Here is a 14,548-nt window from a genome sequence, read left to right as displayed (position 1 = left end):
AAAAAATCAGATTTTGAAGAAAAGTCCTCATTGTGATAAAAAGATAACCAGCTGGATACCTGGATGCTACAAATCTCAGGACTAAAAGGACAAGAGACACAGAGACAGGCACACAGGACACAGAAAAGTTCTGAGCACAGAAATGAGGCTGTTTCACTAAGAAAATTCAATCTGTGGAGCTGATATACCATCTGGTGACCATTTGGGGCATATGTGTAAAAAATTGCCCAGATATTTCTATATATTTTAGGATGCTATCAAAACCTACAACAAATTGTAGCTGTTTCTGAAACTTTAAGAAAAAAAGAGATCTGACCTAAATGTGTTGATACAGTTGATAACATAGAGTAAGATTTTTTGAAGTGAGCAGTTGATAATAAAGAATAAGATTTTTCTCACTTAGCTCATTTGGAGACAAATAAAATGCCCTCTTGGAATACAATATCTGCCTGACATATAAGTATGCTTACTATATATGCATTTTATTTATTGAAATAAAAATTTAAATCACAGCATTCTGTGAATTGTATAATTGACAATACTTGGTTATTGCAAAAGGTTATATATAAGCACCAACAGAACTGCTTTTGAAATCCATTAATTCAGCCCTAGAAATATATACATTTTCCCCATGGATTTTACATCAGTGTTATTTACTGATGCTGCTGTATTATAACAACCAGAAATTTCTATAGTCCATTAAGGATTCACAAACATTTATGGAACAAGCTCTTTTCCCGTTGCTTTCAGCAACCACAGTGAAACAAATTCTAGCATTACTAAATGAAAACAAAAATGTGCATAGAAAAAGGTCATACACATACTGAGAAGTAACGAATTAGTGGTTATTTTAATTCTTTCTCAATCTAGCCACTAGATTTTTCCAGTAACTGCAATTCAGCATTCGTATTTAACTCATTCGTAACAACAAAGTCTGAACCGCTCGCTCGAGAGTGCTCTACTTTAAATCACATTGACTGAACCAAGGAAACTCTCAGAGGCAGGCATCTTCCTTCATCTTTTTTGGAAGGGCAAGCAGACAAAAAGGCCAAAGCTGCCCCAAACACTGCTTCGTGTCCATTTGAATAGGTAGGAATGTAAGGAGCAAACCTTCCCCCACCTCCCAGAAAGTAAAGACGAAATCCCGTCAACATCTCATCCCAACCAGGAGGGCACAGGCCTCTCCCCAGCCCACAGTGTCCACAGACGACAGGGGCGGCCTGTACTCACACAGATGGCCAGAGCGCCTGCCCCCATTCTCGCAGGAAGTGCCTCGTAGAAGTGATGAAGACCAGATGAAAACATCAAAATGACAGCAAAATATTAAAATTCCATTCAGTAGATATGCTTTCATTTGAAAAACAGCTCCTAATCCAGAGGCCTCACAGCAAGCGAGGAGCAGCTCCTAACATTTTCGGAAGTGTGGTTTTGCTTCTCATTCGGCTGAACCCACATGGCTGGCAGCACTGCCTGGAGTTGAAATCTGATCCAGAGCGGCTAGTATTGGCAAGTTGAGGATGTCATGTGACCTGGGCCGTAAGTTGCTGACATCTTTTTCTTAAACCTGACTTGCCAGATACCACATGCAAGCTTTCTCGGGTCAGAAAACACGATCACCTGGTGGTATTCATTACTAAGGACTAAGTGCAAAACGTGAAAATGCAAACTTGCTTCCTTGTTGCAACTTCTAAGAAAACCTCACATATTCACACTCAGGTTTCAATCTGCAGGCACATTCCTCACTTTTCTGAGGCACTTTCCTATTCCATTGCCCCTTATGAAACCAGTGAAATTCTATCAAAAATTTCTTCCCTCCATTTTTATTCTATCACAATTGTTCTAAATGAAAATACTCTATTTTATGTAACTGTTACCACTTCTAATTACTTTTGAATTATCTTACTCACTTATAATGGTGATAAACATAAAACAACAGACTTCCAGACTTCCACGATTCAATATGTGTGATTCATAGTCTGGAAAATAGCCCCTGGTTGACCTTTCAATAATGTCCTACTTCACATGCTGTGTCATTAGAAAAACGTGATAGACTTTACAATACTCAAATATTTGAACTGAGAGCTAAAAAGTCCATTTCATACAAGCCAGAAGGAAACTGTCTTGTTTTTTTATTACCATTTTTTTGTCAAATCTTTTTTTGTGGCACCATTTAAGAGAATGCTGGCTAATACTACATGAGGAGTTTCATTTCCCCCAATTTTAAAAGACTTAAATTGTCCCCAGTAACAAAACATAATATATTATATCTTAAGGGGATAGGATGGGAAGACAAGGGAAAGCTGAAATCAGCTCTCCACTCAATACTTCCCTTCAAATCTCGGATATTTTGTGTATTTCTGGTCAACCAAAAGTACCCACAGCAAAGCCAGAATAGAAAATTGTGTTAAGCAAGCCATAGGACATGACAAAGTACATTTAATTTTTTTAAAGATTTTATTTATTCATGAGAGACACAGAGAGAGAGAGGTAGAGATACAGGCAGAGGGAGAAGTAGATTCCATGCAGGGAGCCTGACATGGGACTCGATCCCAGGTCTCCAGGATCACGCCCTGGGCCTAAGGCAGCGCTAAACTGCTGAGCCACCTGGGCTGCCCCACACTTTTTCTAATACATTAAAAACGTGTCTTCTTTTTCTGATTACATAAATATTGCCAGTCCTTGGTGAAAAATAAAAGCCTGAAGATTAGGTCACCTACAGGTTCATTCCCCAACATTACTAAACCAATATTTATTAGCTACGCTGGGTCAGGCATTAGGTTATACAATATACAAGGATAAGAAACACCTGGTACCTTCTTTCATTGATCATCCAATGGGAGGAGGGAGGAATGAAAAGTAAATAAAGCTTTCTGATTAGTAATTGCAGAGGTGCTAATATAGAAGCAGAGATGAGGTAATAAAAGAGAATAACAGAGAATACCTAGAAACATTTAACATTTTATTTAAAAAAAAAAAAGTCCTGATTTTTTTTTCCACTTAACATTGTATCACAGGCATGTTCCCATAGTGTTAACAGTAAAAACAATTCCCATCACTTACAATATTACATTCTGTATATGTTTCTTTAGTCATTCTCCCATTTTTAGACATTTACATGGTTTCTGATTTTATGTGTCTATGTGATTGTAAGTAATGCTTTATCCTTATTCTGATTATTTTCTAGTCAAGACTCCAGAAAGTGAAGTTTCTGGATCACAGAGAATATTAACATGTCCTAAGGCTCTTGACATACCTTTGATTCTGATAGTTTACATCCTACAATTCATGCTACCTGAGTTTGAATATTTTATAAAATATTACCTAATTTAATAAATGAAAAGGATTTCTCATTCTAAAACATTTTTTTATTATTAAAGATATGAAAATTCCTCATTAGTCATTTCCTATTCTGTGTGTTGCTTTGTCCATTTATCAAATAGAAGCTTACCAAGTCTCTTTTATAAGCTCATTTTAAGGATTAAATGATACAATTCATAAAAAGCACTTAGTATAGTACCTAAAAATAACAATTTGGGATGCTTATCCGATGGTTGGATTATAGATCTATTTGGAAATTTTAAAAAATATAATGAAAAACGACTATCTAAATTGATTTTTATTTTTCACTTAACCACTGTGGCCCACACTGTTAACTTTCTCCAGTATGCAATCTCTAATACTATTCAAGCTCCTTCTCCCTTTCAGTTGGGCCTGAGCCCATAGTTGTCCACCTACAGTCTACATTTCCCAATCTTTCATACCAGTAGATAGGGCCATATGACCATGTACTCATTAACAGAGTGCGAGTGGATATGATCTGTAGGACTTCTGTGTCACATGCTTCATAGGAAATCTCTTGCTCCACATTTACTTTCCTTCCTCTTCATCACAGGCTGGATTGAAGGTGGACCTCATTTCCACCATGGAGACGAGAGAATCCCAGGGATGGAAAGAGTAGTGAATAGATGGAAGGGAGCTAGACCTCTGAATGACCTTGTGGAATATGATTGCATTAACAAGGCTGCATCAATTAAAATCTTACATGAGAAAGAAATAAAAACTCTCAAATATGCTACTGTTTTTGAAAGTCCTGTGTGTATATAAAACAAGTTTTTTTTTTAATACACTAACCAAATGACTCTGCCCTATTTATGGGACAAGTTTTTCATTTCCCAAGTATGATACTATCCATATATATTAAATTCTGATATGCATACACACATATCATGCACAGAGTCTTTTTCAGGCTAATATATTCTATCTAGTTTTTTTTCTTTCTTCCATAGTCTGTTTTATTCCACTTCCATAATATTTGAATAACTGTATCTTTATGATTTACTTAAATAGCTGATAAAGACAGCATTCTCTCATCTTTTTCAAAATTTTATTACTGCTTCCCAGTTTTTTATGATGGATTTCAAAAACATTCAGTAATGTTAGAATAAGTTAGAGTATCAAAATATTGTACCTTGTGTTATTATTCTAATATATATATAAACATCTCATTTCTGCTATATAAGGTTAACAAAAGTTTAATTCTAATTTTCACAAGTACTTACATACTATGATAAGGTATAATTAGTCCCATGGCAAACAAATTTTTATCCTTAAATATTCCTGGTAATGACTACGTTTTACTGCAAAAAGAAACTCTGAATAGGCCATTTAATAAATTTACTAAAAAACATTCTTCACATCAAACAATGTTTCTCCATGGAATATATTTGAAATTAGAGTCTGAAATATTTTTCCTTCCCCCTCCAATAGACACAAGTGATAGTAGAATCCAATTGCAGAAAGTTCTCTGAGCTGGCATACATATATATATCCCTAAGTACTGATTTATAGAGAATCTTAAGATACATAAAGCCACAGCCAAAAGTTTTGCTAAACTATAAACTGTTGCTGTTTCCCCAGACAGAATAAAAGAACTGTAAAAAGTACTTTTCAGAATAGTTAGCTCTAGTGGGCTAGTTCCATGATTACTCCCAGAAATGCTGACATACCAGGTCAGGACCAGGACAAAAGATGTCCTATTTTCAAGATCCGTGGGCTCCCTGGAGGAAGGTGTCAAGGTGACTTCACAATTGATGGTCAGGCCTCTAGGATGCTGTCATTCAAATGACCCTCTAACTGGGGAAGGCTGATGAAGGAAGCTAAAAAGGCCAGGTTATCCTGTAGCCCCCAAATCTAAAAATGCTTCAAAGTCAAGCTCTCTGATGTTAGCTAGCAAAGCTATCAGTTTTCAAAAGACACAATCTCTTCAACTAGAGTAGCAATAACAGTTGTCAGAAGAATAGAAGAATAGCAGTAGTCAGCAGATACAGTACTGCTGGCCATGTAGCAGGGACACGCATGTATCTTGGGGTGCAGTGCTGGTGGTGGCACTGACAGCATCAACCACCTGATGTCCACTGGAAATGGGACCTTGGAGGCTTTTTCCCCTAAACTCAGTCTGTCTATACTCCAGCTCTACTTCTCAGTTATTTCTCAAGGAGTATCCTGGCCTAATCAGAATCAATGGCATCCAACCTGACAGACTTCCAATCAGAAGTCAGTCAGTCATCAACTATTTATTATTTATGTACTCTCTCTTGACCAGAGAGTTCAGATATTTTGATTTTTGATTCCCTAGAATGTATGCACTGGAAAGATTACTTGTTCTAGATCAGGAGTCAGCAATCTATAGCCTGCAAGCCACATGTGGCCTCCACAGGTCCAATTCAGCCACTCCAGACCAACTCTGATTGCACTCAACAGTTTACATTTGTATGACCACTTTGGTACTACAGTGGCGAAGGTTTGTATCTGCAATAGAGATTGAACCCTATGGCTCACAAGGCCTAAAACATTTACCATCGGACCCTTTACAGAAAAAGTGTGCTGACCCTTGTTCTAGGCTATTCAGTAACAACCCTGAAAGACTATTCTATGGGTCTTGGTTCCTTGGAAAATAACAGAAAGTAGGCCTTTCTTGGGTTTATTAGTCTACTTTGTTACAACTGTCCTATTATCTGGCCTTGGGCCTATTCTTACCTTCTCCTATTAGTTTGTGAAGGATTCTCTAGAAAGAGGTTTAGTGCATAATCTTTTTTTTTAATTTTTTATTGGAGTTCAATTTGCCAACATATAGCATAACACCCAGTGCTCATCCCACCAAGTGTCCCCCCCTCAGTGCCCATCACCCAGTCACCCCAACCCCTCGCCCACCTCCCCTTCCACTACCCTTTGTTCATTTCCCAGAGTTAGGTGTCTCTCATGTTTTGTCACCCTCACTGATATTTTCTTGAGTGCATAATCTAATGATCATATTCCATTTCTGAAATCTAGATACATTCTCACCCCATTTGAGGGAAAAAAATACCATACTCCCAGGAAAAGATCGATTGTTCTGTAGCCATGGAAACAAATAGCCAGCATAATTCATTTCAAACCTGTTCAATCAATCAACAACTTGCCTCAGTAAACCACTGTATCAGTAACAGCCCAATCAAGAAGGGGCTCACTCTAGTATGACTTTGAGTGTCAACCAGTCAATACCTGTCTCATTTGAGTAACCACTCTTCTTCCAATGATGTCATCACTTCTGAAAAACTACTAATCTTAATTCCCCACTTTCCAAAAATCCTACATAATTATCATCAGCCTGTTCTACTCAAAAGACCATGCCTGACCAGCAGAGCTTTTCCTCACTATGATAGCCAATAAATTTAGCTTTGTCTTTTTGTCAGGCACATTGAGTTGGTCTCGACATTCTTTGACACACGTTTAGACTTTCCAATTCTGTGGGTCTTTAAATCCCATTGTTTGACCTGCATCTAGTACTACCTCACTAGCTTGCATAATGTCCATTTTTTCAGCCCTACTTATAGCTTCACCTTAACTATTGACATGTCTCCTGGCTAAGGCTGAACTGCTGGATACCATTCCCTATCCTTCCCTGGAAGCCAAAGCAGGTCCACTTTGCCAGTGTCCACAGAAGGAGAGAAGCAGACTCAGTCCTATAAGTGGGCAAGAGTGCTGATGAGAAAGGGAAGGTCCATTCCTCAGATGTGGGAAGCAAGACAAGAGCCAAATTTTCTTTCAAAAACAATTTACTTTCTCATTAAATTTGCTAAAACCATAATTTAACTTCTAAATTTCACAAGTGCTTAATGTACAACGTGCAGCTATTACTATTCTAATTATGGCTAAGAGGAGGTATGAAGAATGGTATATTATTTGAGCTATGAAGTATACGTAAAAATTTTTTTAAGACACAATTTTTGCAAATCTTGAGGAAGTATTCTATTTGGCCATTCTGTCTCAGCTGCCTAATGATTTGAAAGACCATGTACCTAGGCAGGAATTACTATTATTAGGAATCAATACGAACACTTTAATACCCATTGTTCCTTTCTCTGCCTACTTCATAGTTTATGATTACTGATTCATGGTCCCTGAAGGCACTTGAGTCTTACTTTTGTTTACCAATTAGTAAATTCAGTACACTAAATTGTATAGTCAAATTGAAATATGTGCCCTTAGTACTTAAGAATTTGAAGAAAAGAAATAATATGATGGATGGATATGATTGGTGCTACAGCTGCAAGAAGGCAGGTGTTGAGCTGACTCCTACAGAAGTCACTGATTTGAATAGCAGGGGAAGGAGAGGGCATTCTAATGTGGGTCCATGTATTACACAAAATGACATCATGAAAAGTCAGGGACTTTAAACAGTTGAATAAGAAATCTAGGCAAGATCTCAAGCAATCAGGAACCTTTGTAGGTTCTTCAATAGAAAATAGCTTGACAAAAGTAGTGCCAGGTTAATCTGAGGTCTGACAAAATATGCTAGAATAAGAAAGAAACATAAATAAATGGACCCTGTTAATAACTGCCCAGGTGAGAGGAGAAAGTCTTGAATTTAGACACTGACAGATAAATCACAAACTTTGTAGAAAGAACATGGAAGACTGATAACTGACTTTATATAAGAGGCAAAAGAGGTGTCATGTAGTCAAGAAAAGCATGAAGGATGATTTTAATGTTTTCCAGGACAATGAAATAGCACCTAGTAAGTAGGGTACCTTAAACTCTAGTCTGCCTTGCAAAAGTTCCAGTTTACGCTTGTTGATTCAGTGCAGTTATTCATACCATTCCTTTTCACTCTTAAAAGTGTTTTGGGAAAACTGGAGCTAAGGGAGGTGACAGCAAAGGGTGCCACCAAGGTACTGGAAGGACCCCCTCTACCAGGATCCTAAGGGAGAAATCAAGACTTTCATCTTTGCATGTAGAATATTAAAAAAAAAAAAAAAGAATGTCAGTAATATGGAGAATATCAATATAGTCTAATTAGAAGGAGATTAGAGCAAGAATTGGAGTAAAAATTTTTTTGAAACCAAGAGCTGAAATTTTTCAAAACTTATAACAAACATTAACCCTCAGCTCTATAAACCGCTAGAAGGATAAAGAAAACCTCTCAACAGTGCTAACAATGAGAGTTAAAGAAAAAAAACCTTAGAAGTAAACCAGAGAAAGATCCTTACTTTAACGAAACAAGAGGAATGACAACTTGGAAATACTAGAGACCAGAAAATAATGGCCTGATAGGTCTAAAGTGTTTTGAAGGGGGTGGAGGGAGGCAAAGAAACTCTTACAAAACTAAAATTACATATCTAGAGAAAATGTTCTTCAGAAATTGAAGGTGAAATAAAAACATTTTCAGATAGATGAAAGCTGAGTGAATTTGTCATCAGTAGATTCACACTATAAGAAATGCTAAAAGGCACTCTTTGGGTGAAGGGAAGTGATGCCAGATGGAAAAATTGGATCTACTAAAAGGAATAAGGAATTTTGTAAGTGGTAAATATGTGGAGGCATGCTTGATTCTGAGCAGAAGCTGTGGGTGTCTTGCGTGATTTGTTGTGATTCTGTGGGACACTGGCAACCAGAGATAGCTCAGTGACGGACTTTGGTATCATGGAAGGACTTTGGGCAGCCTCATGATCAAGCTTCAGCACCTCCTAAAAAAGCTATACAAGATTATGGGAGCTGAAAACATGAAATTCCAGTCTTCATCACTTCAGACTTCCTTTAGGGGATGAAGGCATAGTCAATGATCCTCAGATTTTGTATTGCTCTCTCATCTTGGCTGAAGTTTTCACTCATTAATATCAACTCTATTAAGGGGAAAAAACTGAGTGTACAATTTATCAAACTATTTGGAATGTAAAATTCTTAAAGTTTAACTACCTTAGGAGAAAGTAGGATAACCTAGGATCATCTTTAAGACATCACAGCCTTCATGAGGGGTGATCAAGAATGGCAAGAGGGGAGGAACTGGGCAAAAAGCTAAATGGGTCCAATTCTGTACTTGAGGGCAAAATATATTTTAAAGAAAAAGAACTAGCAGAAGAAAAATCTAAATATTCAGACCTAGATGAATTTATCTGTAACTTTACGAAAAGGATAATGCCACTAGAACACAAATCAAAGTCCATGATATCATTAGGGACTTTTCCAAACATCTCTCCCAGCAGATGGCATTTGGATATGGTCCTTCACTAAAAAGTCTCTCTTCATTGGAAGAAGGGACTTTCTTTTTCACTGCCTGCTCTGTGTATTTTCAACTTGGCAACCAGGCTTCATTCCTCTACCTCTAACTCCAGTACAAGGTCCTGTGGACTAGTTTATGAGAGGAGGACCTGAGAAGGCATGTGTCAACCATCTCAAAACACAGGAGATATTCTGGACCACCACATCCTTAATGGGAAGCTTTATAGAAACACAAAATTTAGGTTTTATAAATAAGTTTTATTTTAATATATTCAAAATGGTTACAAAAAGTGGGGGCTGGGGGAAGGGGCCGTGGAAGAGGGAGAAGCAGACTCCCAGCTGTGCGGGGAGCCAGACACAGGGCTCAATCCCAGAACCCTAGGATCATGACCTGAGCCAAAGGTAGACACTTAACTGACTGATCCACCCAGGCACCCCTGAAAAAATTTTCAATTTCCTCTGTGTTCTTGCAGCCATTTTTTTTTAATTAAAATTTTTTTAATGTTGTGCCTCATCAGCATTCCTTTGGTACAAGGACATTGGCAACCAACCGTATACTACTAACTACACTTCTGAAACAGATTTGATTGTTACTTTTCTGATTGTTTTTTTTTTCTTTTTAGGTCTAAAGACTCCATATATTAGTTTCAAGTGACCTATGATCATTCAAGTACTTATATTTGAATTTTGAGTGTATGTACATGGAACTGAGCATCCATCTTCATATTTTTAACTTTTTTAAAGAATAAAAACTGCTGGCCTAAAAATTAAGTTCCAAACTCCTTATCATGGCTTTCAAAGTTTTTCAAAATCAAATTCCATACTAGCTTTATACCTATACCATTTTATACCTTACATTCTAGTCTTCTTGGGTGTGGTGGGCTGGATAATGACCCCCCAAATAGATCCACTTCCTAGTCCCCAAAACTTGTAAACAGGTTACCTTGCATTGTTAATGGGATTCTGCAGATGTATTTAAGTTACAGATCTTGAGATGGGAAGATTGCCCTGGATTATCTCCCTCAATCTAATCATATGGGTCCTTATAATAAGGAGGCTGGAGGGTCAGAAGTAGAAGAGCTGTCAGGATACAAGCAGCAATTTTAGTCAGAGAGATGTGAAGATCCAAAGCTGCTGGCTTGAAGATGGAGGAAGAAACCATAAACAAAGGAATGAAGATGGCCTCTAGAAGCTGGAAAATATAAGAACTCATCTGGAGTACCAAGAAGAATGTTGATTTTAGTCCAGTGAAACTGATTTCAGATTTCTGATCTCCAGAATAGTAAGATAATAAGTTGTGTTGCTGTAAGTCACTAAATTTCTGGTAATTTGTTATAGCACTGATAGGAAACAATATATTGCTGTTCTTTAAATTAAATAAGGCGTGCACTGTCACACTTCAGAAACTTTGTTTATGATCTCGTACTTACCGGAAATGTCTTTGTTTCCCTCTTATTTGGGAACTCATATGTGTATGAGCTATACATATACATATATGTATATATACATATATGGATAGACATAGATATATATATATACCTCAATGCCCAGCACCACTGTCACTAGCATTCCTAACACCACTCTTCTGTGTGCACATATGCCTGGTTTAAACCACTCATAAAATATTTACACGTAGCACTGTTATTGTTTGCAAATCTATCTTTCTAGATTGAAATATTTTGAGGACAGAGTAATATTCTTATTGTATTTCCTTTCAAGCCTCACAACAAATATTTGTACAATTAATGCATTAAATGTGTGGTGATAAATCTTTGGTTGTTACTGGAAGCACTTTAGGACCCACTTAAAAAGTCAGGACAAGAAATAGGATCCCATGAGTGTCATCAGAAAAAGAATTGAACTGTGTGAGCATAGACATGATTTGTAAGGCATTTTAGAGAAAAAAAAATCCAGAGATCTGGAAAAAAAAAAAGAGTAAAAAATGAAAGTGTGGAAAAATAGGTGAAGGTAGTCAAAGGTACAAACTTCCATTTATAAGTCCTGCAAATGTAATGTTCAGCATAGTGACTATAATTAATACTGCACTCTATATATGAAAGCTACTGAGTGAATCTTAAAAGTTCTCTTCACAAGAAAAAAAATTATAAAGGGATGTGAGGTGATGGATGCTAAATAAACTTATTGTGGTGATCATTTAGCAACATATATATTATCAAATGTACATCTAAAATTTATATTGAAAAAAATTTATATTGTTGTATGTCTGTTTTATCTTAATAAAATGGAAGAAAAAATATATAATGATTTTTATTCCTATAAGAAGTTTAAATTATAACCTATAATTTTATTAAGAATATATATCTTAATATATAAGACAGAAGAATAGGCAGGAGCATAGTGCTCACGGAAAGATAGGTTTGTAGTCCCTAATATTTGAGTTCAACTTTTTTTTTTTTAACAAGGAAGAGTCCACTAAGTTTTTTCAAATCTTACCTCTGAATAAAAGTTAAGCTGAAATTCTTGAGGCAATTACTTTCAACTTTTTAAAACAAAAATCTACTCTTAAAATATAATCGTGTAATGACCCTGACCCATTGTATGACTGTGATAAATGCAGTTAATATATTTTTTAAAAATCCAGTAAGTAAAAAAAAAACCCTTTTGCTATATATAATACATAATACATATAATACATATATACATGTATGTATATGTATACACACACACACACACATATATATATATGAATAAGGAAATATTTCTATTAATGGAAAAATTTCCAGAACTAGATTTAAAAGATATTTAACCTCATGAATGGAGTATAGGGAGGAGTTACTAATAATTTTTTATCTCTAAAGGCCTTCACATATATTCTCATTTAGTTATGACAATTTCACAACATACATGTTATTTATGTTTCTCAAATGAAACTGAGGTTCAAGGGAGGTTCAGATTTACACAGCCAATAATGGGCAAAGTAAGGTTTCAAACCTATGCTGAGTCCTATGTTTTCACAAATGCATGAAATAAAGAAAAGTAAATTCCTGTTTGGAATGTACTTGGTTTCCAATCATGACTAGACTAAGGGTAATGACATTATGAACATCTGAACATCAATGCCAGTTACAAGGTATAAACTGTAAACCAATATTCCAACTGAGAAAAATATTGGAACAAAAGAAGTACCTTGAGAGTTTTTAAAAATATCAATTATTAAACACATGTACCTATATTATCTCAACCAACATTTTAAAAAGCTAGGATATAAAGGCCGACATTCCCACTTTAGAGAAAAAAAAAAAAAATGAAACTCAGAAACCAAACTATTTGCCCACACAACTGGTAAGGTGTATATACAAACAGAATATAAACTCAAAACTCCATTAACTCATTTAACAATCAAATATTTACTAAGATAATACCATGTGCCATGTACTATTGCAGACTATGTTCCTCTCCAGTGGATTATTTTTAATGGATATAACATATTCCTGGAAGCCTTAAAACTCATGAGTTCTAATATGGTAGGCTGTCATGGACTGTTAGGAAAGATGGAGGGAGCGTTACTATAGGATTCCTGGGCATTCATATGGCAGTTAACTATTTAATAGTAACATCTCACGACTATAGCTGTAATAGTTTATTATTTACAGAAATGAATTGATGCTACATCTCTATTTTATATGTAACAATGTTCTTCATTAGACTACAGCAAAACTCCTACTGATCAAGCACTGAACTTCTGCAAACTGAGATGAATCAATTTCCTAGTCATTTACATCAAAGAACCTCAAACCAGGGAGTGTGGGAAGATGGCAGAGTTAGAGGACCCCAAACTCACCTCATCCCACAGACACAAGATAACACTTACACCAGTATAAATAACCCAGAAGACGACCTGAAGACTGGCAGAACAAACTCCACAACTAAAAGTGGAGAAGAGGCCACATCAAAGAGGGTTGGAAGGGTGGAGACATAATGGGAAGTGAAATGGACTGGGGAGGGGGGGGCGTTAGTGGGGGTTGGGTACACAGTCATGGAGAAGGGCAAGAAACAGGCTATCATACCTGGAAGCCTCTACAGGGAAGATGAAACCCCATGACATTTGGCTTTGAAAGCAAGGGGGACCCAATTTTTTGAGTTCTTAAAACCAGCAGGACTTAAATCCTGGAATTTTAAAATTCAGCCGCTTGGTTTTGGGAAAGCCTGGAAGGCAATTAGAAACTGAATCTGTGCCCTTAAAAAGACAGCACCATGAAGAGCCCTCCAGCCCTCTGAAGATACAGCAGAGAAGCAGTTGTTTGAAAAACTCTTGGGGCGTATGGGAGAAAGCTATTTACTCATCTCAGAGCCTGTTTTGAAGAAGCAGAGATCCCAGGAAGCCTCCTCCAAGAACAAAGAAATTGGAAGGCACCAATTCCCTCTTTTGCCCTTTAGCATAAACATACAGCCTGCTGGAACCAGCATGCTGACATTCACTATTTAACTTGCTTACATCAAGCCCTGCTCCCATACACTTCAATAAATAAGCCATTTCCAGTCATGCTTGTCTCAGTTCCGTTGACAAGGGTGCCCCTCACCCAGAAAAGCAGTGCAAATCCTGCCAATTCCACTTCTCCTGATGAGCATGTTTTATGAGGCCTTGGTCCAGATGGCAGTTGTGGAATTGTAGCAGGCTCTGTGGAAGTCCAGAGCACACCTTGTTAAAATTGCACCTGCCCCATGCCCATACCCAGACCTTATGCAAGTGGCAGCAGGTGCCATTTCACAAGCAGACCAGCACACACATTTTAAAAACTATGCAGTCAGGCCAGGAACCAAACACTGCCACAACAGGCAAAGAGAGACTCTGCAGTAGACTAAACTGTAAGCAAAAGCAGCCAGGACACAACAGAAGGGCACATGCAACACACACAGGAGACACTCCCAGAAATGCCAGGATCTGGGGGCAAGAAATAGTGCACTGCAGGGCACTATAGGATCTCTTCTTCATTAAGCCATTACTTTCAAGAGCAGGAAGCATAGCTGACTTTCCTAACACAGAGAACAG

General features: G+C 37.0%; 1 protein-coding gene across 18 annotated transcripts in view; it reads right to left on the bottom strand.

Moving 5' to 3' along the window:
- FAM13A (family with sequence similarity 13 member A) overlaps positions 1-14,548 on the bottom strand; it is a 346,947-nt gene that overhangs the window by 318,966 nt on the left and 13,433 nt on the right. For 4 of the 18 annotated variants that reach the window (XM_025998089.2, XM_025998090.2, XM_072755664.1 and 1 more), the window contains exon 1: positions 1,231-1,688. The exons of 9 other annotated variants lie outside the window; for them this stretch is intronic. In XM_025998089.2, the coding sequence (XP_025853874.1) occupies positions 1,231-1,305 (75 nt within the window). In that variant the 5' untranslated portion in view covers positions 1,306-1,688. Of the gene's footprint in view, positions 1-1,230; positions 1,689-14,548 lie in introns of those variants that run through there. 5 more of the 18 variants (XM_072755673.1, XM_072755675.1, XM_025998091.2 and 2 more) reach the window with 4 other exon arrangements.

The sequence above is a fragment of the Vulpes vulpes genome, chromosome 4 (genome assembly GCF_048418805.1).
Source record: "Vulpes vulpes isolate BD-2025 chromosome 4, VulVul3, whole genome shotgun sequence".
Lineage (NCBI taxonomy): Eukaryota > Metazoa > Chordata > Mammalia > Carnivora > Canidae > Vulpes > Vulpes vulpes.
Note: the sequence above shows the minus strand (reverse complement) of the source record. Positions and strands in the feature narration are given on the sequence as shown.